General features: G+C 39.2%; 1 protein-coding gene across 8 annotated transcripts in view; it reads right to left on the reverse strand.

The window, feature by feature from the left end:
• The window catches only part of slc25a21 (solute carrier family 25 member 21), a 455579-nt gene that overhangs the window by 57032 nt on the left and 374066 nt on the right, over positions 1-24481 (reverse strand). For 6 of the 8 annotated variants that reach the window (XM_063050003.1, XM_063049977.1, XM_063049993.1 and 3 more), the window contains one exon: positions 23101-23184. In XM_063050003.1, coding sequence (XP_062906073.1) covers positions 23101-23184 — 84 coding nt within the window. Of the gene's footprint in view, positions 1-22071; positions 22100-23100; positions 23185-24481 lie in introns of all 8 variants that reach the window. The other 2 variants (XM_063050023.1, XM_063050019.1) reach the window with 1 other exon arrangement.

Here is a 24481-nt window from a genome sequence, read left to right on the forward strand (position 1 = left end):
AAGATTTGTTTTCCAGCAAGACAATGACCCCAAGCATAAAACCAAAGCTACACAGGAAGGGCTTAAGAACAACAAAGTTAATGTCATGGAGTGGCCAAATTAAGAGTCCAGACCTCAAACCAGTTGAGATTTTGTGCCTGGACTTGAAAAGGGCTGTTCACTCGTAATCCCCAAGCAATCTGACAGAGCTTAAACAGTCTTATAAAGAAGAATGGGTAAAAAATAGCAGTGTCCAGATGTGCAAAGCTGATAGAGACCTATCCACACAGACTCAAGGCTGTAATTGCTGCCATAGGCGCATCTACTAAATATTGACTTAAAGGGGGTGAGTACTTAAGGAATCAATTATTTTGTGTTTTATATTTATATTTACATTACTTTGTAGAGATCTGTTTTCACTTTGACACAAAGGAGTCTTTCTCTGTTGATTAGTGTCAAAAAAGACAAAGTAAATCCACTGTGATTCAATGTAGTAAAACAAAAAACATGTAAACTTCCAAGCGGGGGTGCTGAATACTTTTTATAGGCACTGTACTTGCAGAATGAAAAAATACTCAATACAGGAAGGACGTGGATGCTGCAGAGAGAGTGTAGAGGAGATTTACAAGGATGTTGCCTGGATTGGAGAGCATGTCTATGAGAACAGGTTGAGTGGACTCGGCCTTTTCTCCTTGGAACGACAGAGGATGAGAGGTGGCCTGATAGAGGTGTATAAGATGATGAGAGAAATTGACTGTGTGGATAGCCAGAGGCTTTTTCCCAGGGCTGAAATGGCTAACACAAGGGGACATAGTTTTAAGGTGCTTGGAAGTAGGTACGGGGGGGGGATGTCAGAGGTAAGTTTTTCCACACAGAGAGTGGTGGGTGCGTGGAATACACTGCCAGCAAAGGTGGTGGAGTCTTTTAAGAGACTCTTAGATAGGCACATGGAGCTTAGAGGAATAGAGGGCTATGCAATAGGGAAATTCTAGGCAGCTTCTAGAGTAGGTTACATGGTTGGCACAACATTGTGAGTCGAAGGGCCTGTAATGTGCTGTAAATATTCTACGTTTCTTAATATTTCCTTGCATGTGACATGTAAGCACACTGAATATATAATTCATGTGCTTAATATCAATCTTTATGCAGAGGTCTTTTTTTCCCATTCTGTCACATTTGCCTGATTACAAAATAGCATGGGCAATGAACAACCTGTGAAAAACCTAACTCTTACTGCACAACTTTGTCATTTCAAGGGATAATCAACCACTTCTACATCCTGCACCTGAGCCAGAGGAAGTTACAAGAGTGGAGTTAGAGTTGGAAAAGAAACTTTTGTTTAGCATTCTGAATACTTCCCCAGCATTTAACTCATGAAGGTGCCTATTACTTCCCATTTCAGAAAAGAGGTATCTGGTTCTATTGAGAGCCCTGCAAACAAATGGCAAGGAGCTCCTCAATAACCCCTGACGTCACTTTCAGCTTTTCTGACAGGCCAGAAAGCATGTAAACTGCACTTTGTATCCACTTCAGATTTTTCAAATCGGAGGGTCTGTTGTTATCTTCTAAGCAGGACTAGTATATGACTTTGCAGTAAGCGGACACAGCAACTTCCTCAGCCCTTTACCCTGATTGCAATCTACAAAGCCAGATGTTTATTGTATGAAACAACCCTCTCCAACTTGTGTACTGTGATAGAGTATGAAGATGTCTGTATCATGTAGCTGAGTTTTCCTTTTCTCTGGAGGATTCATCCTTCAAGGATAGATGCTGGATGAGTGGGTTTTCTGCACTACTAAACAGCACAGGAGAGGAGATGTTGGTAAATGAAAGTCTGAAGAGACATGCACAGATTCTGAGTATAGTGTAATAATGCAGAAAGCATTTGAAAGGGAATGTTAATGAAGGGACAATGAAGTATAAGAGTAAAGTATAAACAGGAGAGATTCTGCAGACACTGGAAATCTTGAGTAACACAAGATGCTGGAGAAACTGCTGAAGAGTTGATGTTTTGGTCCATAAATCTTCATCAGGACTGCCTGAACTGTGAAGTTCCTCCAGCAGTTTGTAAGAGTAAAGTAAACAGAACAAAAGAAAGGAAAGGTCTAACAAGGGCAAACATCAAGGCACAGGAATGAAATTTTATAAAGGAGAATAGGGAAATGGCAAAGAAATCTAACAAGTATGTTGTGTCAATCTTCACAGAAATCAGAACAAACACTCCCAGAAATACAAGAGAGTAGGAAGTCCATAGTAAATGAGAAAACAAAAATAAACAGACACTAGAGAAGATAACAAGCTTTAAAATGGATAAATCCCAACAACCTGATAATCTACTTTTCTACACCTTAGTTATCACCTTCCAAAATTCAAAAGATACTGGAGCAGTTTCAGTAGGCTGAAAGCCGTTGCAAGGAAATCTGTTTACAAAAGTAAAGATGTCAAGACTATAGAGGCTATTGGTGAAACTACACCTAGAATATTATGTACAATTTTGGCCACCTACCCCAAAAAAATATCATAGAAGGAACACTGGACTGATTCTGGGGATGTCAGGTTTGTCATGTGAGAAATAATTGAGCAGGCTGAGAGGAGACTATATTGAAACATACCCAGTTCTTCAAAGGTTTGCCCATTATTTTGAAATTGTGAGCACAGATCTGTCAGAAATGGGGAGAATGATTTCCTTGACTGATGGATCTGTACCCACAGTTTCAAAATAATGGGCAGGCCATTTAGGATTGGAAGGAGGAGAAATTTCTTCCCTTAGAGATGATGAGCTTTTGGAATCATTTGACCCAGAGGGCTGTGTAGAATCAGCCATTGATTCAATTGAAAAGTGAACAACAGATTTCTCGATTTTAGATGGAAGAGCGATTATAGAGATTGGGCAGGACAATTATACAGTATTTAAAGTAGAAAATTAGGTGTGATTTTGGTAAAATGCCAAACAGAGTTAAGAGGCTGAATGGCCTATTCCTGCTTCTATTTCTTAAGCCTTGTTGGCTATATTTATACTTTATCCACTGTGAGTTACTTTGGATCCTACATGAGTTAATCTTAAGCTTCTGTAGCCTTGTGAGATGTTGGACTAGGAAGCATCCCCTTCCTGTCCTTGATGATTCATGACCACTTTATCCTGAAAGACAGAGGTGAAAATGTGCACGTGTGCATGTCTGTGCACATGCACCAGATGAGTGGGAGTACTACTTTTGTCAGACAGCAGATTACAACACCAATCCGGATCAAGTAAATGGAGCATCTTACTGTTCACTCCCTGGTCTGTAGCAATTTGCTGCTGGTACTGAACCTCGAAATTTCATATCATTTCAGACTGCGTGGTCACCAGGTATCCCATATGTGAAGGACATCTTTGCACCTCTCATTTTTTCTGCACAGGAGAAATGTCATCATTATCACCAAATCTGGGGACTGCCTTTCCCGCTCCACATCTATAATGTCAACAAAAAACATCACAAAGACCTCTAACAGCAATGTGCTTTAACTGGTAAGTTCTCTTTAAATGGAAGGAGGTACTTTCTGTCCTCTTTCATCAGTTTCTGTTTACAGATACTTCTGAAAAATCAGCTGTGATTAATCACCCTTTCTCTGCCAGCAATCACCACCATTCCTGCCATCCATTCTGCATCCCCTAGTCTCCATTCATTCACAGGCCTTCCCCTTTGTTTTCCCTGTCTCTCCTCTTCTCTCTGCAACTTAAAACTTATTTGCCAATGCTTCCCCCCAATTCTGACGAAATGTACTCAAACTGAAGCATGAAATGTGTCTCCATCTCCATAGTTTCTGTCTGAGTTTGTTGCAATAAGTATTTTCTTTAAGAAGATCGATGTTACTTTTTATGGGAATGGCAAAAAATGTGAAACGTCAACTGTTTTTCAACTTGGAACAGGGCCATGTTCCAGCTTCAGCATATCACTATGAATGTGAGCAAGGAAAGGTCATGAGAGGAACATGTGAGTAGACCCCCATGCTTATAAACTACATTAAGAATCAGAAAGTTTCCTATGACCTTCTACTTAATAAAATGAAACTGCGAAGAAAATTGTGAATTCCCAATCTACTTTACCAGCAGATCGCTTCTAAACAGAACATAAGGTCATAAAATTCTGCTCTCAAGATTTCACTAAATTTCTGAAATTATTGCATTAATTACTTTCTAAGACATTGATGTACAGCTCATAAAATATTTAAGAGTTTATGAACCAAAGCAATATTAAAATTTTTCTTCCAAAATAAACTGGCTTAATAAACTGGGGCGGACCATTCTATATTTGTTTATTTGGTGAATGTTCTTGATTCAGGTTTCACCCTTCTGCAGTTATTATGAAGCTAGAATTATTCTTATTACATTCTGTACACACTGTTCACACACATAAAAATAAGTCTTGCAACAAAGATGAATGATTCACGACCCAGCCCCAAACGCTTAATGTTCAGACCCAGAATTTGTTTAATAAAGAAATGGACATTTTCCAAGGGGTATAATATGAAAGGAATGAAGTGCCTAAAATCATTAGTAAAGATTCACACCAACAAGAATATCAAGAACCACACATTACAATTCACAAGTTCACATGCAATTTCCTAATGGCAGTTAAAGTTCCATGTGCCAAGTCTTAAGAATGACAATTGCCTTGCTTGTCTGTATTATGAAATGACATTCTGCCCAATCCACATGGCACAGAGGCAGAATAGATACATGAGGGTAATACCAAACATCAGTGAAAACATGCCATAATGAGCATTATAGTCACCACAGCTTCCCTATAGACAGACATGGATTTATTTCCAGTTTTCATGAGCTCAGGGGATACAGCATCCTGACAAGGAAAAATATTGCTGTTTTTTCACAGTGCTATGTCTAAACTCCTGAAAGTCAAGTCCTCACTACATTGTGAAACTCCCATTAACAGAAGCACTGCAAATTTCAAAAAAGTGATGCACCACTAACTTCAAAGCCAATTAAAGATTTGCTCATAATTCTGCCATCCTGAAAAATGAATTTTAAGAAAGCAATTTACAGGCAATGAAATACTTTTTCAAATTTAGTCAGAATAAACAAGAGACACAACAAAAGGAACTGTTGATGACTTGGGAATGGTTCACAGGGTCTCAACTCAAAATATGAACAATTATTCCTCCCACCCCTGCACCCCTGCATTGCTGGGCACATGGCCAAGTGGTTAAGGCGTTTGTCTAGTGATCTCAAGGTCGCTGGTTCGAGTCTCAGTTGTGGCAGTGTGTTTGTGTCCTTGAGCAAGACACTTAATCACACATTGCTCTAGTGTCTGTGCGAGGAGTGGCGTCCCACACAGACTCCCAATCTGCACCTTGTAAGGCATGAAAATGCCCGACGCAGGCCCCTCATGGTCTGAGTTGACGTTCCCTCCCTGCATCCCCATCATCTTGCAGAGATGTTGATCGACCTGATGAGTTCCTCCAATAGACTGTTTGTTGCTAACAAATAAACTATTCAGCATAACAATATCAAGGGTGGATTATATCCTTCCAAATTACATTTTGGCAGACACCAACTTACACTCCTACACAATAAACTTACATTCCACCCTGCACCTAACAATAAACAATAATAACAACTGACTATGTACTATATTCTTAAGTGTTGAAGGGCTTACATAGACATCCCACCCTGCAAAATTCACTTCGGGGAGGTTGCACCCCCCCCCCGCCCCCCCGGGTCAACCTCCAAGGGTGTATGCATACGTATACAGGACATTTGATCATGAAAGAACACAACAATTTATTTGATCACATATTGAAACTATTTACACACACACACATATATATATTCCTTGTTGAGTATTTTGTTGGCAGTCTCAATGCTAATAGCTAAATGCTAATGCAAATAGCTTTTCTATTTCTTTTGCAAACTTTCCTAGTACTGTGATGTGGCTTGCTTGGCAGATTTGAGCATTTTGCCCGAAGTCTCAACCTCATAGCAGTCTGTGTCAATGAATTTGTTAATTTTGCAAGACATCAGATTCACAATTATATTATATTATATTATCATGGAGTTGTTTTTTTTATTCTATTACAACTTTAAGCAAGTCTACAGGGAGTTTGGCCTCATCACATAGGACATCAATACAGTAGCTCCTTAGCAACTAGCCAGCTAGTTTAAATAACGTTAGCTATGCTAATGAACGAATGACACCTGTTAAACTCACCTCAACATGTCTTTTACAGTCATTTAACCCACCATGGGCAATAGAAAAGTTACTGTTGCAAACAGTGTAGTGAGCAACACTGTCATTACTTTTGACCCCTATTAGGCAGGGGTATACTTTAGGGTAGTCTGGGGTGAAGTACGTTTTATATTTTCTTTTTTTGGAACACTCTGTCATGGCGCTGCAGGACACTAAACTGAACTGATGGACAATGAAAGAGAGAGAGAGGTCGACTGTAAAGCCCACCCACAGAGAAAACTGATAGGTCTACTTAGCACAAAGAGAGATCAATCAGGATGTTCTCTCTGTCACTCTCTCGCTACGTCTCTTTCTCTCTCTCTCTCTCCCCCTCCCTCCCTCCCGCTCGCTCTCAAAAAACTCGATTTCTGGGATATTGTATATAATTTGTGGGCATCAGGGAGCTGCTATCAATATGCGGGAGACTCCCGGAATTTCCAGGAGAGGTGGATGTCTGCTTACAAAAGGAATGTACATCATTGTGCAAAAATCTGCAGTTATTTGGATTATACAAAGAGAGAGCAAGACTAAATTTTAAATGTCAAGTTGTGCAGTGCAAATAATGTAAATGCTATAACGAGCTGTCTCATGAGACAACTGAAAAAAAATCTCAAAAACAGTTTTGGAAAGTTATTATTTACTGGAAGCCACATAGGATTTTAAAAGAATGAAGATGATAATGTTAAATGTCCATCTGTCGAATTACTGGGGGAGAAAAAGCTTGAAGTTCAAAGTTCAAACTCAATTTATTATTAAAGTACATATATGTTATTATATGCTACCTGGAGATGGATTTTCTTGCTGCATTTACAGAGAAAAAAGGAAATACGGAAGAAGGAAAAAAGGAATTTATACAAAACTATACGTAAACAGACAAAGATGGACAAACAGCTAGTGTGCAAACAAAGGTAAACTGCTGTGCAAATAGAAACAATACCAAGAACCTGAGTGGTAAGGAGTCTTTGAAAATGAGTCTCAGAATCAGTTCAGAGTAATGGTGAAATTTAAAAACTTTAAAATCCTCAGTGTTATCATTTCAGAGGATCTGTTCTGGGTCCAGCACATAAATGCCATTAAGAAGAAAACACGACAGCACCTCTATATTTTTTAAAGTTTACAAAGATTCAGCATGTTGTCTAAAACTTTGCCAAACTTTTATTGATGTGCTTTGGAGAGTATGTCAACTGGTTGCATTACAGTCTGGTATGCCCTTGAACAGAAAAGCCTACAAGAAATTGTGAATATGGCCCAGCTCTTCCCATCATTGAGCACATCCACATGGAGTAGTGTCACAGGAAAGCAGCATCCATCATCAAGGACCCCCACCATCCAGGCCATGCTCTCTTCTCACTGCTGCCATCAGGAAGGTGGTACAGAAACATCAGGCTCTTGAACCAGAGGGGATAACTTCACTCACCCCATCAATGTTACCCCAACCTATGGATTCACTTTCAAGGGCTCTTCATCTCATGTTCTCAATGTTTATTTCCTTATTATTACGACTATTTCTTTTTGTATTAGAACAAGTTATTGTTTTTTGCACTTTGGTTGTCTGTTCATCTTGTTGGGTACAATCTTCCATTGATTCTATTGCATTTCTTTGTACTTACTGTGAAAACACACAAGAAAATCAATGTCAAGGTTGTATATGCTGACATATATGTACCTTGATAATAAATTAATCAAACTTTGAACTTTAGGGAATGAAGTTATCAGTGTCAGATTAGAAGCCTGGTAGTTGTTGGAACAAAAAGGAGGGAGGAGAAGATGGTGGCGTGATGAGGCGCGTGGCCGTTCCAAATTGATATCGATATGTTTTAACTAGGGGGCCGTGCACAATCCTGATTTGATGGAGACAGCTGTGAGAAGTGCGGAGGAACAGCTGGAGAAACTTCTGAAATGCCTGCTTCGCAGCCGCTGCTACTGTGCAATCGAGAATCTCCGGAGGGGAAGGCCCCAAATCCTCAGCTTTGCGTATTGCCTGTTGCTGGGGCCGGGGCCGAAGCACTCGGCAGAGATGGTGCTCGGTGCTCGGTGTCGGAGAGCTGGTCGGAGGCTCGGAGTTTTCGGACGGACTCAGAGTCGGACTGTGGGTCGGATGCTTCCAGGATGCTGCATTGGCAAGTTTGCGGCGCTGGAGGTTCACCGTCTGCGTGAGATGAAGGGAATTTCGAGAGACCTTGAGACTTTTACCGTGCCCATGGTCTGTTCTTAGCAAATTACGGTATTGCTTTGCACTGTTGTAACTATAATTATGTGGTTTTTGTCAATTTTTAAGTCGGCTTGTCATGTGTTTCTGTGATATCATTCTGGAAAAACATTGTATCATTTCTTAATGCATGCATTACTAAATGACAATAAAAGAGGACTGTGTGTCCTCATAATCTAAAAAAAAACTTCCTGAACTTGCTGCTTTGGGACATGAGGGTTCTGTGCCTCCTGCCTAATGGCAGTATTGTGAAGAGGGCATGGCATGTATGGTGGAGGTCTTTGACAATAAACACTAGACAACAAAGAATTTACTTCCTAAATAGATTTGAGTGTATCTTATGGATTTTAGGCTGCTGATCGTGAAAATCACCATGAAATTTCCCAGTCATGCCTATATTTGTTAATTCAATTAATAATTCAAGTCAATTAAAATGTTGCCCACAATGTAAAATGAAAAGTTTTCTATCTATTCCAGGCATGTGTGGGCATGCTTAAGCAGAGCAGATGCTGCATGGCAGGACAGATTTTAGAAAGGCTATCAATTTCCATGAAGGATTTTGTATTTGAGACAGATGTTTCCTAGAATAACTGATGCTAAAATGAAGGAAGGCATTTTTGTTGGTCCACAAATCAAACAGGTCATCAATGACAGGCAATTCAAAGAACTTCCAGTGGGACTGGAGAAAATGAGATGGAAGGCATTCAAGCATGTTGTTGAAAATTTTCTTGCCAACTATAGAGCACCAAACTATAGTATGTGCAGCTGGTTGATAACATGCTTCAAGCATACAAAACTATGAAGTGCAACATGTTACAAGAGATTCATTTTCTCCATTTAGAGTTCTTCCCTGCAAATCTTGGTATTGTCAGTGACAAGTGTGGTGAAAGTTCCACCAGGACATTGCAGTCATGGAGAAATGGAATCAGGGCAACTGCAATCCATCAATTCTGGCTGATTGTTATTGGACACTTAAATGAGAAGCCTCAGACACTGAGTACAAATGAAAATCATCAACAAAACATTCTTAGCTTCATTGAAATATTGAAAAATATCAGCACCATTATGCAATTAAACACATATTAAAAAAATAATTTCTTGCTTCTCCAAATTCTTACATGATACAAGTAGTCTGAAATTATATTTGTGTTCAGCTTCGTGGTCTATCATAAACAAAAAAAAAATTCCGAGGAAAAAACACTTTCCGAAAAAGTTGTTCTCCAGTGTAGATGCAGGTTTCTTGTGGCAGCACTCCAAATAGATGTACTCAGTGGTGGAGAGGGTTTTGCCTGTGATGGATTGAGCTGCATTCACAACTTTCTACAGCTTTTCCCATTGCTGGGCCTTGGTGTTTATATACCAGGCCATGATGCAACCAGTTAGGATACTCTCCACTGTGTATAGAAGTCCGTCAGAGATTTTAGTGACACGTCAAATCTACATAAAGTTCTAAGAAAGTAGAGGTGCTGTTGAACCTTCTTTGTGCTGTCCCAGAACAGACGGCTAAGCACACAGCCCTGTGGCGCACCTGTGCTGATGATGAATGTGGAGGAGATGTTGCACCCAATCCAAACAGACTGGGGGTCTGCCAGTGAGGAAATTGAAGATTCAGTTGCACAGGGAAGTACTGAGTCCCAAGTTTTGAAGCTTATTGTTGAAATTCAAGGGGGATGATAGTGTTGAACATTGAATTGGAAGTCAATATTATTTATTTACAATAAAAGCCATATTTTTCCACCTGAAATTAATATTGATCACCTATTTAAACAAAATAGAGATACAAGCTTTGTGGTGGTAAGAAGACAGGCAATTACACCTTATAAATACATAAACTTGAGTAAGTAAGACAAAAGTAAATTGGAATATACAGTATATATTGCTGAGTATTTGATCAGTTTGCTTGTGTTCAAAATGCCTGCAAACAGCACAATTAATTGACTGGATATTCTCAACAGTTCTAAACAGAATCACTGTCTAAGTTACTTCAATACAATTGCATTGTGCTGTAACTTGAGCATCACTGCAAAGGGACGTCTCCTTTATTGTCATAGAATGGTGTTGAAAAAAACACCAGAGTGCAACTGCAGTCCTGCTCTGTACAGAACTAGCCTATACTCTGCTGAAGAAGACACACAGCACTTCAGTCCAAAAGTATAGCCAATTTAATTCAAGTCTACTGCAAAATTAGGTTGAGAAAGTGTGCTAATGATCTGCAGAAGGTCCAGGAAGCCTTGTAATTTTATTTAATTGCAAGTTTGAATGAGAGATCGCTCCTCATTAGGAAAATTCTAATGAGAACTTTGAAGGAGTCACAGTATAAACAATATATTGATTAACACCATTAAGGACAAAGTACTCATTTTATCAGTATCCATCTGACTGTAACTATTCAAATAACTATTTTAAGGAACTTCTCCCAGTGAAAGATTACAGCAAGTGCTACTTGCGTTTTGTTGAACAAGAACCAGCATTCAAAATTACATTTAAATTTTTATTTATTCCAGAACATTAAAAATATTTCATTTTTTATCAGCTACATCAAAGAGAAAAAAGAGATTATTTGCAAACTTTTGGCTTTACAGTAATATCTGGAAATCATTCTGATATTAGAAGACAGTAAAGAGTTGTCTAATTACATCTAATTAAAATAACTTATTTCTTAGATGAAATAATTCTAGAACATTTTAAAATGGGTTTAAATATTAAAGTCATTCAGCTGAAGCATTTCTACAAAGTTTTCTAATTATTATTAATAATAGAAACAAATTTCATATTTCATGAACTGTTGTCAACTAGGATTTCCCAAAGAATAGGATATGCACTACTAAAGTTCCAAGTTATTTTAAATCATGTTAACTTATTCGGACCAAAAGGGGAAACAGCAATTCCAGTTCATACTATCAATGGCATAATTCAACTTTAACAATTATAATAAATTTCCTAAGCATAAAATTTTTAATAAGTATTTGCTGCACACCATTCAAGACTTCCTAATTTGATGTATAGGATTTGTAGATTTGCTTCAGTGCATCATCTTTAATATTTAAAGAGCAGTTTTCCTTAAAATAATTGTTAGCAATTCTCACCAAAACTGGTTTTTCCAGTAATCGGGAGCACAAAGGTTACTTTCCAAACATAGTTTCACCTGGGGATCTCTTTTCAGTGAAAGAATGCGAGCTGTTAAGAAGTGAATAACAGTTGCGAAGAAAATCTGACACAGAATGGCTCTGATCCATGAATCCATTAGCTATTTAAACAGGCAGTGTTACTATTATTCAAGAGATTCTTGGAGTACTTAACTTTTTCAAGACCCTTATACAGTACTTCAATATATAAAACCACCATATTGCCTACCTACAACACAAGTGTAGGAAAAATAAAACAAAATGTGAAATATTACTCTACATCTATTCAAAATATCAAAATGTATGTAGAAATGTACTGTTTGTAAATGGTATTAAAATACATTTAAACCTGCCCTTAGACTCAGATTAGATAGATTATTTTGGACAGGTAAACTCATAGGATAAAAGTCTTCCTTTAAGACAAAGGACGACAAAGATGTAAAAGGCTAAGTCAGGTAAATAAATAGGTAAAAGACTATATTGCATTACAAATCTTCCCTGATAAATTGGTGAAATGTTTATCAGTGGTATGAGTAAGGGGAGATGAAAGGTAAACTGAGCTAGGTGACATTAAAATTGAATTAGACTGATTACAATGTGTAACCCTTTCAAAACATGAAGAGTTTGCATCTCTCAGTCGCCTTTCACACATATATGGAACATCCAACAAAATACTTTGATGTTTATTGTTGAACAAACAGAAGCTAATTTGTGAACAGCAAGCTCCTGGAAATAGCAAAGTGATAATGACCAGGAAATCTGTGTTTTAGGAATGTTGATTGAGACACAAATATTGGCCATAATGGGAAAAATGTCCATCATCTTCATCAAACTCATGATTTTGGGAACCCAACAGAGAAAGTGATTTCTCATTTAAAAAAAAAGATAATTCTGAAAATTCAGCACAGGGATGTTGACCTAGGTATCTATGCTGAAAACTCTAGAGCAGGATTTGACTATAACCCTGTCACAAGAGACCTGAATGCCTCCAAACTGATACTGTTGCAACTACTGAATGACTGAATGAGATTCAATTGAAAGGAAGTAGCATCCATTGGTAGAAATGTCAGGTTTGACATGAATAACACATTGAACTAATTATTTTGAAACACAGCAATGTGAGTCAAGTTCATATTCAATTGTCATTTAACCATACATGAATACTGTGAATACAGCCAAATGAAACAGCATTGCTCTGGGGCTAAGGTGCAAAACATAGTACCAAAAGTTATTCACAGCACAGGGCACATATAAAATGACAGTAAAATACAGCCACAAACGAAAAGTATAGTTCAAGTCCCTGAGTCCATTAACGTTGCAGCAGTCTGCAAACATAATACATCTTGTCTTCTGGTGAGCAAACACTGGAGGGCAGCACTCACACCAACACTCCAGTGGAGCACACCGACTCCTACGACTTTCTCCTAGGCAGCTGCAAACATGTGACGCCGCGGTTTGAGGCCTAGACCTTGCTACAACCAAGGCCATACAGCTCCCCCACCATTTGCCAATTGCCAATTTCTAAATTGTCCTAAATTTTATAAAATAAGTTCAGATGCAAAAAAATTACTTTTAAAAATATAATTTCCAGCCGCTGATTGGATGGTGAGATGTCAATAAATAAAGAAGAAAAACCTTTAAACTATAAGAACTTGGAAAATTTTCCTAGTTAATGTGCCGCTTTATTTGACATCACTGCAGTTTATGCAGATGTAATTGCTGTGCATGATTACTTAAAATCAGCGGGAGAACACTGGAGTTACCATAAAAAAGTTGTACAATGAAAAAAAAAGTTTCACAGCAATACTTTTTAAAAATTAATAAACACTGGTAGTTTCATATGCATGCCAGAGTTAGATTTCAAGTCAGTTTTTCAAATTAGCTTTTCATAATTTGCTATCCCCATTTGTTAATTAATGTTGCTTCTGGATGATAGTGTGAAACAAGCGACAAAAGATTTGCATTTACATCTTTCCCAATTTTGATTTCTACAGAATTAACCGCAAGTAAAATCTGGAGCTATGAAAAGCCTTGTCAATTCATTCGATCCATGCAAAATCAGAATTATTCCATACATCGTAAAAGCTATAAAAACTAAATAAAATTAAGTCAAAATTAAATCTTTCTCCAACATTAAGATGAATTCTAACTGAATATCATGAATTTGTGATCTAAATGAATCATTTTTAAAACTAGTTATCATTTCTAACCTGAATTTTTTCTGCATTTCAAATAATTTAATCTTTCATTTTTAGTTATATGAATCTTTTAAATTTATTTCCATACAATATTCCAATTAATAAAATCAAATAACTTTAAAAAAGCAAATAATTTCTTCTGTGACAAATGGAATATTTACCTGTTGTCCAAAATGTATCTTCACCATTTTAAAAACTGAAGTTAAAAAATAAAGTGCACACTAGCATTTGCCATTAATAAGCCAGTAACTTGATACATGACAATTACGACAAACTAAAAGCCTAATGCCTATTATTGATGGAGTTTGCTGGCTATTGATATGAGACTGTCAATGAATGATTGCTATGCAAACAGAGATGCTGGAAACTTGCACGCAACAATCTGTCACCATGTGTGTGAAAGGAGGCATTACCTGAAAAAAACTGTCTGAGCTCCCAAAGCATGCTGCTGTCAGTGCTTTAAATGCACAACAAAAACCTGTTATAGTACCTTGACATGTCATGATAACTCAATGGTGGTTCACCCTCCTCGTACCTCATTCTTCTTTACGGATCAGCTGAGACCAAGCAGCATACCTTGCTTTGGAAAGAATGAAGCAGGCTCTTTATAAAAAGGTTGCAACAACAAAAAGTAAACTGTGGTGTGTTTTGTGTTTTAAAAAAACACCTGAATAACTTTAACCCGAAGGACACAATGAATTTCAACCTGGAAAGTACTGTAAAGGTGGTGGAGATCTAAACAAATGCTTTCTAGGTTGAAATTTCTAAGCTTTTTCAAAGGCAAACCTTGATATTTTAATTCAATTTCCTAGATGTTGATTGTCTTCATTTTTTTAACAGAAGGTGACTAATTAGTTTTTAACTAATCAATCTTAATAAAATATTTATTTAATTACAACAGCAAATATACTTAGTGCTAAATCAGTATCACAAAAGTATTCAAATGTGTGAGCATGTTTTGTTTGTAATATGCAGCCGCATTGGCTAATCTGGATTTTTCTCATTCTGACATGTCTATCCACGGCCTCCTCTACTGTAAAGATGAGGCCACACTCAGGTTGGAGGAACAACACCTTATATTCCGTCTGGGTAGCCTCCAACCTGATGGCATGAACATTGACTTCTCTAACTTCCGCTAGGCCCCACCTCCCCCTCGTACCCCAGCTGTTACTCATTTTTATGCACACATTCTTTCTCTCACTCTCCTTTTTCTCCCTCTGTCCCTCTGAATATACCTCTTGCCCATCCTCTGGGTCACCCCCCCCCCGTCTTTCTCCCTAGGCCTCCTGTCCCATGATCCTCTCATATCCCCTTTTGCCTATCACCTGTCCAGCTCTCGGCTCTATCCCTCCCCCTCCTGTCTTCTCCTATCATTTTGCATCTCCCCCTCCCCCTCCAGCTTTCAAATCCCTTACTCACTCTTCCTTCAGTTAGTCCTGACGAAGGGTCTCGGCCTGAAACGTCGACTGCGCCTCTTCCTATAGATGCTGCTTGGCCTGCTGCGTTCACCAGCAACTTTGATGTATGTTGCTTGTTTTTCTCAGAACCATTTTGTTTTGCAAGTATTTTGTTTGCATAATAATACTTCATTTAAAAAAAACCTAAGTATATATTATTTAATCATCAACTCTGAAAAATCTGTATTAAACAGGAAGCCCTTATGTTTGACTCCTGCATTTTGATGACTTTAAAGGTCTCATTCAAGTCAGTTGTTGAAGTCCACAGTTGAACCAATATTGACCTAGGGAAAAGGATGGAAAAAAATCAGCCAAGTTATCCAATGTTGATTTTTTACTTACTGTCAAAAGAATTAGATCAGCTTTAGCTCATTTATCCAGGTTCAACATTTGAGTCCAAGCTTAACAGACTCCCCCTAAAAAGGGACGAACTGTTAGCAGAACCCAAACATTGAATTTTCTGAACACCTTTCCTTCTTTGCAGCCCTATTAGTGTAGAAGGTGAGGAAAGAAAGATGTGTGGCCCTTCTCTGACGATGATATAGGGGATGTTGGTGGTACAGCAGTTGAACTAGCAGACTAGTAACCCAAAGTCTTAGACGAGTTCAAATCCAGCTAGCTGTGTACTTCATTTAATAAAGAAAATTAATGTGGGCAGTAGTCCAAACCATGAGGTAGTGATAACCATTCAGTTGTAATTTTTATGTCTTGTGCTGTATTTGCCGCTGTGAAACAACAAATTTCACAGCTTATGTCAGTGATCATAAACCTGACTGTTTTTGAAGCTACTTAAATATTGACAAAATTCATCTGATTTATTGATGACCTAGGAGAAGAAAATTGCTGTGTGGCCAGCTGCTGACAGCAGACCAAAAGATGCAGGAGCAGAAGCCATTTGCAGCATCAAGTCTGTTCCAACCAACAGACATGTGGTTGATTCTTACCAGTGCTTGGAAATAGCCCAATAACTCATTAACAAGTATCATAATTAAAGGTTATAGCATCTTTTCGGGGACAAGAGAAAAGCAATGGTCCAAAAGTGACCACAGCCTGGAAAATTACTAAACAAATATTCTAGACTGAAAGTCAACACATTCAAACAACTGCAGAAGCTGAGAAAACAATGTCTAAAGAATGGTACACAAAATTATTACGGGGATACGTGCATTCATTATTACAATACTGTTTCCACTAGTATAAGTTAACAAATCTATCTTAACAATAACTACCCACATCATACCAGTTAATAATTTTTAAACACAATTATAGTTCAATCAGGCATTAATATATAAATACTTAGCTAACAGTGATAAATTCTACAGATCTCCTCAGCCTCTGTAATCTTCATTTTATGCTCGTTCCAGACATCCTTGATTCCAATGAATTACTGCCTGCTCTCATGACCTGTTTTGGGTTTTGATTGCCTTCTGATCTCTGCCTTGTCCAGCAATGACTGCTTCTGAGAACCAATCCTGAGACTTGAACTCAGGGTATGTCCACACTACGCCAGATAATTTTGAAAACGCCGGTTTCAAGTAAAAACGACAGGCGTTTTTCAAAATATCTCTGTCCACACTAACATGGATATTTGAGCGAATCTCCTCTACTGGGCATGCGCAGGACACACAGAAAACAAGCGAAGAGGAAACGGTATACTTAGTGCGCGTTTGTCCAGTTACAGAGTAGAAAAACTTAAAAGGAATTGCTCTTGGCTCTCGCGCAGGAGGACTTAAAACTAAAACAAAAACAAATACTGGAGTGTATGGAGGCCTCCGACAGGGAGCTCACGGACAGTATGACCCAGCTGACAATGAACACTGAAAAACTGACCAACTCTGTGGCATTAATAAAGCACCTTGTTAAATGTATAAAACATGTCTGCATCAGTGTTATCTTGTATTTCCATACAATGTTACATTAAGCTGTTACACATCTATTGTCAGAGAAGTACTTGCATAAATAGGTAAACCACCTTCATACAAGCAAGGACAGAAAACTGGGCAATGTGAGTATACTTATTTATTCAGTGAGCTATGGGTCAAAGTATTTGGTGAGTACATTTCTAACTCTTCTGGCTTCAGTCTCATTGCTGTCTGTTCTGAAATTGTTAGGTTCTGCGAAGCGCAGAATCAAATATCACTGTGATGATTGTACGCTCTAGTATCAATTTGGTGACAATAAAGTAGTAACAATAATAATAATAATAAGAAGAAGAAGAAGAAAACAATGAAATGCCGTGCTGCCGCCATCTGTTCCGGCACATCATGACAGTGGTTTTAAAAAGCTCCAGTCACCCCGTACACTCTGCAACGGATATTAGGCATTTTCAGATTTATTCACTCTGAAGACCGTTTCTGAAAATCTCCATTTTCAGGGGATGAAAACACCATTTTAGTGTGGACAGAGGGTCAAAACGAAGAGAAAAAGCTTCGTTTTCAAAATTATCCGGCGTAGTGTGGACGGAGCCTCAGACTTATCTCATGCCTCATGTGTATTCACCAACTGATAAAGTGCACTCTACAGTTTTGGACTTCCATTTCTTCTCCTTGTGACTCCATCTCCACAATCCTCCATGCGCTGGTGGTTGGAGCAATCTCACATTTTCTTCAATTGAACCACCTCTTCCAGCTGTGTAAATTGATGTGGATACTTCTTTTCCTCCAATTATCCTTACGTATTATTTGGCACCAAACTCAGTCAGATCAAGTCATCACATCTTGTCTGGGAAGCATGCCACATTGGGACTTTGGGATGATCCCGTACACAATCAGAATGAATATCTGACAATGAAGCATGAATCACCAGAACCCTCATCTAGAAACTGTTGCATCATTATCTCCTGCACAGAGTATTCCTCCTCTACATACGTCGGGGGGGGGGGGGGACTGAGTGATATGGCATTGAGAAATGTGACAAAATATGCTGCCTTGAACAAGAAGCTTTTGTGGGAAAACAATTCTTCCAATCATAAAAGGCTGACAACATACTTTCAGTGGTTCACTTAAAGAGCTACATGATTCAAATGACAATATTTCAAACCAATGAGGGTTGTTCCCCAGCTAAAAGAAACCATTCCGGCTGAAATAAAAAAAAGGAATCAATGGAGGGGACAACCTAGCCATTTCCACATCTAGACTGCAGCAGAAGTCAACTGCAGCCTGCTGTCTTGACATGCAAAACAACTTCACCAATATCACGATCAGTCCAAGGGCAAGAGACATACACTCTGGCTGCTGTCTTAAGAATGAAAGTCTCCTGCCCTTTCAGAACCATTGCTCTATGGTTCACTGTAGCAGCCTTGATACACCTATAACTCACCCAATCCTCTGTTATTTACTCCAATCTTAAATCCACTCCACCCCAGTGATAAACTCCTATCTGCAAAGGTGTGCTGGCAACTTCATAAGCTCAGATGGGAAAATCATCTCCAACGATCTGTATGTTTCAAAAACAAAAACTCCCTATTCCACAAAAGCTGTTGAGTCCTCCCAAAGCAGTTATGGCAACTGATCCAGAGTTGCATGCTGCTTGGACATGTATTCAGTGAAATAATAAAGATATAACAAAATATTGTTTATTGCAATTATTAACCTAACTTTGGTCTAAAGTTCACCACCAGTGATTGGTCATCCATGAGCAGTGTCATTTGCATGCCACAACGACTTAGACCACAATATACTGTAGGTGACATAATAAGTTTGCAGATAGTACCAAAACTTTGTGTTGCCGTGGACAGTGAAAACATTTGCCTTAGGTTACAACAAAGTATTGATCAAAGGAATCGCAGATGGAATTTGACTGAGATAAATGTGAAGTAATGCATTTCAGAACGTTAAACTAGGCCAGAATGTACACAGTAAATGGTAGGGCTTGGGGGAGTGTTATTGAACAGACACACCTAGGAGTACAAGAAAGTGGCAACAGGGTGGTGAAGAACAAAGATATATGGCATTCATCACCCAAGGCATTAAATACATGTAACAGTTGTATAAAATATTGGTTAGACTGTAAATCAAATACTGTGTGCAGCTCTGGTCATCATAGTATAGAAGGGATGTGATTAAGATGATTAATATCAAAGGTAAGTGATCAGGGTCTATCTTGTTAGAGTTAGTCATTGACCTCCAATGTTATTTGCCATTTATTAGCCATGCCTATTTGTTAAGAATTGACAAATAGAATCAAAGATTCTACAATAATCAGAGAACAGCCTCACTTCTGACATTATGGAGGAAATGACATTTATGAAACAGTGGAAGAAGTTTGGGCTAAGAATATATCACCCTGAGGAACTCTTTCAGTAAGGTCCTTGGGCTAGGTTGATGCCTTTTGTTCTCAATTTTACTCAGGCACCTTGATGCTGCCTTAATGTCGGGTACAGTCACTCTCAGCCCTTCTTTGGTGCTTGTCTGGATTTCAGTGATCTGAGCAAAACTCAAACTAGCATGGGACAATCTTCCACAGAGTTTTATTGGGATCCTTCTCCATATCTTTCTTAAGACATAGAAGGAGAGGCCATTCCCCATTAATTTTCCTTGTGATTTATTCCTCCCATCTTCTTAAAGCTTTTTACAGTGGTAAATTAAGCTATCACCCTTCATGTATTTGAAACTGGGAAGAAACAGGAGCACCTGGATAAAACCCACATAATGACAGGGAAAATTCTACACATTCAGGAATAAATCGAGATCGCTGGAGCTGTGAGACAGCAGTCCTGCCAGCGGTGCCGCTCTACTGCCTGTAGGAGTGGTATAAGCATGTGAGGCAATGCACAAATGCACAAACATAGAGTCAATACACAAGGATTGACAATAAAACACATTTCCTTATTTTTAAATTAATCAGTATTAGCTGTAAAGTTCAATTTATAGCTTGCTCCTCTCCTACCTAATATTATAAGGCTTCTGGCAAGATGGCAATGTGACTGGTCATAGTGGCTTCTACGGGTTCAACAAAAGCTGCTACCGTTGTACTTAAACATAGGTCTAATGATCACAATATCCTGCTATACATTAAGAACTCAAAGTACTGCAGGTCTACACCGTCAGCGAGTTGCTCGCTGGCGGAGCTAATAAAGGAGCTATGCCACGTGCTGCTGCCTGAGTCAATGGAGGATTACAGTCAAATAGTGAGTGGCTGTCATGGTCACACTTCTTGTGATCACGGGACTCCTTTGCACATTGTTAATCTGTTATGTCGCAAGTTCAATTCGGTATTTATTGGATGTGAGCAGGAGCAGATGGAGGGGGCCTAGTCCTCAGTTGTAGTAAGAACTAGGCCTGAAACCATGGCGTCACCTGTTTGCAGATGCCTGGAGTGAGGGGATAAAGCCTTCGCGCTTCACCGGTGGCGGTTTGATGCAGTAAACAGAATGGAGTCGGAGCTGCCCTCCCAGACAAGCTCTCTAGTGGCCGATTGCAGATTTTTTTTTAGCGGCGCTCAATGGACTCAGGCCTCAAGCTGTGGGGTGACTTGCTTTTCATCTGCAGGAGGTGAGGTGTTTGATCCATTGCGCTCTAATGGGGGTGGCATAGTGTAGTTGTGGCAAACTGAAGATTTAACATGGACTGAGGGATCTGGACTACATACATATATATTTGTCTGGTTGTGTTTTTACTAATATTCTATATGTGATTGTATATACAAGGACTGGGTCTCAAAACCACGGTGTTGCATAGCAGGTGTAGGGACCCAGTCAACAGATGATGTCAGTGGGTTGGGGATTCTGGACAGTATACATACATAGTCATAGTCATACTTTATTGATCCCGGGGGAAATTAGCTTTCATTACAGTTGCACCATAAATAATTAAATAGTAATAAAACCATAAGTAGTTAAATAATAATAATATGTAAATTATGCCAGGAAATAAGTCCAGGACCGGCCTATTGGCTCAGGGTGTCTGACCCTCCAAGGGAGGAGTTGTAAAGTTTGATGGCCACAGGTAGGAATGACTTCCTATGACGCTCTGTGTTGCATCTCGGTGGAACGAGTCTCTGGCTGAATGTACTCCTGTGCCCAACCAGTACATTATGTAGTGGATGGGAGACATTGTCCAAGATGGCATGCAACTTGGACAGCATCCTCTTTTCAGACACCACCGTCAGAGAGTCTAGTTCCATCCCCACAACATCACTGGCCTTATGAATGAGTTTGTTGATTCTGTTGGTGTCTGCTACCCTCAGCATGCTGTCCCAGCACACAACAGCAAACATGATCGCACTGGCCACCACAGACTCGTAGAACATCCTCAGCATCGTCAGGCAGATGTTAAAGGACCTCGGTCTCCTCAGGAAATAAAGACGGTTCTGACCCTTCTTGTAGACAGCCTCAGTGTTCTTTGACCAGTCCAGTTTATTGTCAATTCGTATCCCCAGGTATTTGTAATCCTCCACCATGTCCACACTAACCCCCTGGATGCAAACAGGGGTCACCGGTACCTTAGCTCTCCTCAGGTCTACCACCAGCTCCTTCGTCTTCTTCACATTAAGCTGCAGATAATTCTGCTCACACCATGTGACAAAGTTTCCTACCGTAGCCCTGTACTCGGCCTCATCTCCCTTGCTGATGCATCCAACTACGGCAGAGGCATCCGAAAACTTCTGAAGATGACAAGGCTCTGTGCAATGGTTGAAGTCCGAGGTGTAATTGGTGAAGAGAAAGGGAGACAAGACAGTCCCCTGTGGAGCCCCAGTGCTGCTGATCACTCTGTCGGACACACAGTGTTGCAAGCACACGTACTGTATTAAATTTGAATTGAATTGAGTAATCACTTCACAAAAAAGTATACTGTACTTATAGACATTTACAAGATTTATTCCTTGTTCACTTTATTCCCGTTAATCGTGAAAGCAGTCTATCTTATTTTCACTTACATGTTTAGAAATGCCAGTGGGATATTTCCTACAGAGTTAATAAAATAACCACGAATCACTTTTATGTTGTCACATGCAAATATTCATCTTTACTCTTGCTACGATCAAGTTCAGGCAAGCCATGAGACTGCAAAGCAGCTATGGTATAGTATCACTACTTATCATCTGCAACATATCTACTTTATATCACTACCAATTATGAAAACTAAAATGAAGAACATTTTACTGTTAAGAAGGTAACTAAATGCTGCACTCATGCCCCAAAATAAAATATTTTTCTTTTGCCACGTTTTCTTTGTGAAATTCTGCACCTAGTTATGCACGGACTTATATGACACAAAGTTAATGCATATTTACCCAATTACCTTTCTTTTAATTTTGACAAGACAAACAGCATGATAAAACATAAAACTGGAAAATTTTCTCAAGTATTTCACTTATCTCACATGTAAACCTTCTTATAAATAGGAAGGAAAGCATCAGCTCAACCTTTCACTAATGCAACTTTCAGCTGTATTATTTTACTCTTTTAAAGAGGTACCTCTGATACTTGGATGGCTTATTTTATTATTTTTATTGAGATACAGTGCAGAATAGGCCCTTCCAGCCCCTTGAGCCACACCACCCAGCAACCTCCAACTTAGCCCTTGCCTAATCACAGGACAATTTATAATGACCAATTAACCTACTAACCGGTACATCACTGGTCTGTGGGAGGAAACTGGGGCATGCAGAGAAAACACATGGATTCCACAGGGAGGACATGCAGACTCCTGACAGATGACAATGGAATGGAACTCCAAACTCCAACACCCCGAGCTGTAATAGACTGCACTAGCCACTATGCTACCTTGCTTTCACTCCAGTTCTCTGTTTTCCAAGGAGATCAGTAAGGTCAATATGAGATCCACAAACTGTGAAAGATGGCACAAGAAGCTCTTTCCACTATCTTCTCTAGAGTTTCATATGCTCCCAATATGAGACTGGATCATATTTTATGCAGTAAATAATTAGAGTCAAAATATGTACCCTTCTTGCTGGAAAATTGTCTTAAAGCAATGGCCAAGGCTCTTGTAACTGTTGGCATCACCTTTTCCTCGCTGAATCTGGAACCTAGAAGAAACAAAAAAATTCAATAACACCAACAAGAAAAGTTTAAGCTAGGCTTGCATTCATTATGATGAAGATAAAATGTACCAATTATGAATACAAAATTGTTTAACTGCAACAAATTGTGTATTCATGTTCAGATTAACAAACAATGACAGAATAAATTAATCCTGGAATTGTTGAAAATTCCAATTTTCATGGAAAACAGGATTTTTTTTTTCACAATTGCACAGAATTCCCATTATTCATCCAGGCTGGACAAGAAGCTCAGAGACTTCAGCCTTCACCCTGCCTTGTGTAGCTGGATCCTGGATTTCCTGTCATGTCACCGGCAGGTGGTAAGGGTGGGCTCCCTCACCTCTGCCCCTCTGATCCTCAACACAGGTGCCTCTCAGGGCTGTGTACTAAGCCCTCTCCTTTACTCTCTGTATACCACCCACAGCTCCAATCTGCTAATTAAAAATTTGCTGATGATACTACACGGATTGGCCTAATCTCAAATAATAATGAGGTAGTCTACAGAGAAAAGACATCACCCTGACACAGTGGTTTCAAGAAAACAATCTCTTCCTCAATGTCACAAAAACAAAGGAGCTGATTGTGGGCTATAGGAGGAATGGAGACAGGCTCACCCCTGTTGATATCAATGGATCTGGGTTTGAGAGGTTGAACAGCTTTAAGTTCCTCGGCATAAACATCACCAGGGATCTTACATGGTCTGTACATACCGGCTGTGTGGTCAAAAAAGCACAACAGCGCCACTCTCACCTCAGATGGTTGAAGAAGTTTGGTGTGGGCCCCCAAATCCTAAGAACTTTTGACAGGGGCACAATTGATAGGCTGCTTCATGCCTGGTACGGGAAGTGTACTTCCCTCAATCACACGACTCTGCAAAGAGTGGTGCGGACAGCCCAACGCATCTGTAGATGCGAACTTCCCACTATTCAGGAAATTTTTCAAAAACAGGTGTGTAAAAAGGGCCTGAAGGATCATTGGGGACCCGAGTCATCCCAACCACAAATTGTTCCAGCTGCTACCATCTGGGAAACAGTACCCGCAGCATAAAAGCTAGGACCAACAGGCTCCAGGACAGCTTCTTCCACCAGGCCAACAGACTACTTAACTCATGCTGACACAACTGTATTTCTATGCTATATTGACTATCCTATTATAAATTACTATAAATTGCACATTTAGACGGAGATGTAACGTAAAGGTTTTTACTCCTCATGGAATAAAGTCAATTCAATAGATGACTCATTGTTGTAAGTACAAAATGATGTTGTCATGCACAAGGTTG

The sequence above is a fragment of the Mobula hypostoma genome, chromosome 1, assembly GCF_963921235.1.
Source record: "Mobula hypostoma chromosome 1, sMobHyp1.1, whole genome shotgun sequence".
Lineage (NCBI taxonomy): Eukaryota > Metazoa > Chordata > Chondrichthyes > Myliobatiformes > Myliobatidae > Mobula > Mobula hypostoma.